This window comes from Coregonus clupeaformis, unplaced genomic scaffold (genome assembly GCF_020615455.1).
Source record: "Coregonus clupeaformis isolate EN_2021a unplaced genomic scaffold, ASM2061545v1 scaf1850, whole genome shotgun sequence".
Lineage (NCBI taxonomy): Eukaryota > Metazoa > Chordata > Actinopteri > Salmoniformes > Salmonidae > Coregonus > Coregonus clupeaformis.
In genome coordinates, this window is record NW_025535304.1 from 104,296 (window position 1) to 106,463 (window position 2,168).

A 2,168-nucleotide genomic window follows, 5' to 3' on the forward strand; every position below is an offset into this window, starting at 1 on the left:
GCTCCGGGACTCTGTATGTTGAGCCAGGGTGTGTTCGTTTATGTGTTCTGTTTCTATGTTGGGTGTTCTAGGTTGTCTATTTCTGTGTTTGCCTGAGTGACTCCCAATCAGAGGCAACGAGTGTCAGCTGTTCGCTGGTTGTCTCTGATTGGGAGCCATATTTAAACTGTCTGTTTTCTCCTTGTGGTTGTGGGTTTTTGTTCCGTGTCGGTATTTGTTTTACCGTGGACTTCACAAGTCGTGTTTTGTTTGGTATACTTTATCCAATTAAAGTCATGTTTGTTTCACACGCTGCGCCTTGGTCTACTCACTCCTACGACGATCGTGACACATGTTGTGCGGTCATGCCTCTTGAGGTTGTGAATTAATCTCCAAACTGAGCACTGACATCACCCAAAACAATCATCCAATATCCCATGTCAAATAGCCTTTGAGTCACCAAAACATAGACCATACAATTTTTTCAAGATTAAAATTGTCCACCTTGGAGAAGAAGTACCTTTTCTCTCATATCTAACTATCAGTAAGGCTGAAGGACAGACTAGGTGGCACAGCAACATCCAATTCTGTCATAAATCTGTTGACCGCTATATTGCTGTGTTTGATCACATCATGGTTTCACAAATTATTTGTTTATCAGACCGTTTTTTCATTGGTGTGCTCATGTGTTTATGTTTTGGTGGTGTGTGTGCAGAGAGACTCTGAGGATGGGAGTGTCTCTCAGTCACACAAGGATAAATAGAGAGGCAGAGCTCAGAGTTTGTCAGAAGGCTGACCTGACAGGGTCACACAAAGTATCAAACAGGACCTCAGCATTTTTTACCCTTTCTTACAAATGGAGGAACACAAAGATGCTCAACACTGTTTTCATAACTCTTCTTGCAGAAAGGCTTCCCTATCGACATCTATTTACATAACACTGTACATCTTCTTCTCATTGATTTCAGCGGTTACAGTATTTTTGAACGTACTGGTGATCATCTCCATCTCTCACTTCAAGCAGCTCCACACTCAAACCAACCTGCTCATCCTCTCTCTGGCTGTGGCAGATCTCCTGGTGGGACTGATTGCGATACCAGTAGTGACTGTAGCAATAATGGAATCATGCTGGGTTTTGGGGAAATATTTCTGTGAGTTTTTTCTCTTCATCGGTTACTTCATTATTTCTTTATCTCTGGGCAATTTGGTCTTGATATCTATTGACCGTTATGTTGCTGTGTGTGATCCCTTGTTATACCACTCTAAAATAACAATACCAAGAATGATGCGTTGGATATCCATTACCTGGTGTTGTTGTATCATATACAACACTGTTATTGCAAATAACTCTGTAAATGTAGAGGTACCCAAAAGGTGTTTTGAAGAATGTTTTATTGTTGAAGGATTTAACTGGAGTAGAACCATTGACTTTGTGATTATAATGGTTGTCCCATGCTATATTATTTTAACACTTTATTTGAAAATATTTGTGGCTGCCAGATCACAGGCCAGAAAGGTATTTTCAAAAGAGGCTGCCACCAAGTCTGGTGTTAAAATTGTAAAGGCAAATAAGTCTGAGAGAAAAGCCGCAAAAACTCTATCTATTGTAGTTTTCACATATCTCACTTGTTGGATTTCAAGTTTTTTACTAACTTTCTTTTGGGTACAATCATCAACTTACTTACGCTTTCTGCCATTTGTTAATTCCTTAATAAATCCAATAATTTATGCTTTCTGTTATCCATGGTTCAAAATGACAGCTAAACATATTTTAACTCTAAAGTTAAGGCGTTCATAGTTCCTACAAGTTTGACAAACAGATTTGATAATGTTATTTTCAAACTATATTGTTGTTGTAATTGTTTCTTTCATAATACACTTACAATACTTATCTCAGTTAACTTTTGTTATCATAGATACATTTGGTGTTGATTCAGAATGTAGTTTTGACACAGAATGATTTGGCAGTATTGGATTGTAATTGCCGAAGGAATAAGCTTGTTATAAAGACATTTTAGTCATTTTGGGTTGTACATTCCAAAGACCAAAGCCTGTGGTTGTTCCATGTAATTTAATGATAAATAGTATTTAAGTATTCTAAAATTAAAGTACATTTTGAGGACGTCATGAATCATTCTAGATGTTATTTAACTCCACCTTCTAGTGGCTCAATGGCAACACAATGTCTT

The 2,168-nt window shown here is 37.7% G+C and overlaps 1 protein-coding gene across 1 annotated transcript; it reads left to right on the plus strand.

Moving 5' to 3' along the window:
* Positions 1 to 835: 835 nt before the first annotated feature.
* On the plus strand, positions 836 to 1,761 carry LOC121574194 (trace amine-associated receptor 13c-like; the record flags this gene model as incomplete). Its single annotated transcript, XM_045218848.1, has 2 exons — positions 836 to 1,353; positions 1,480 to 1,761. Coding segments are annotated over exons 1-2 (800 nt in total), but the record flags the coding sequence as incomplete, so codon positions are not given.
* Positions 1,762 to 2,168: the final 407 nt, after the last annotated feature.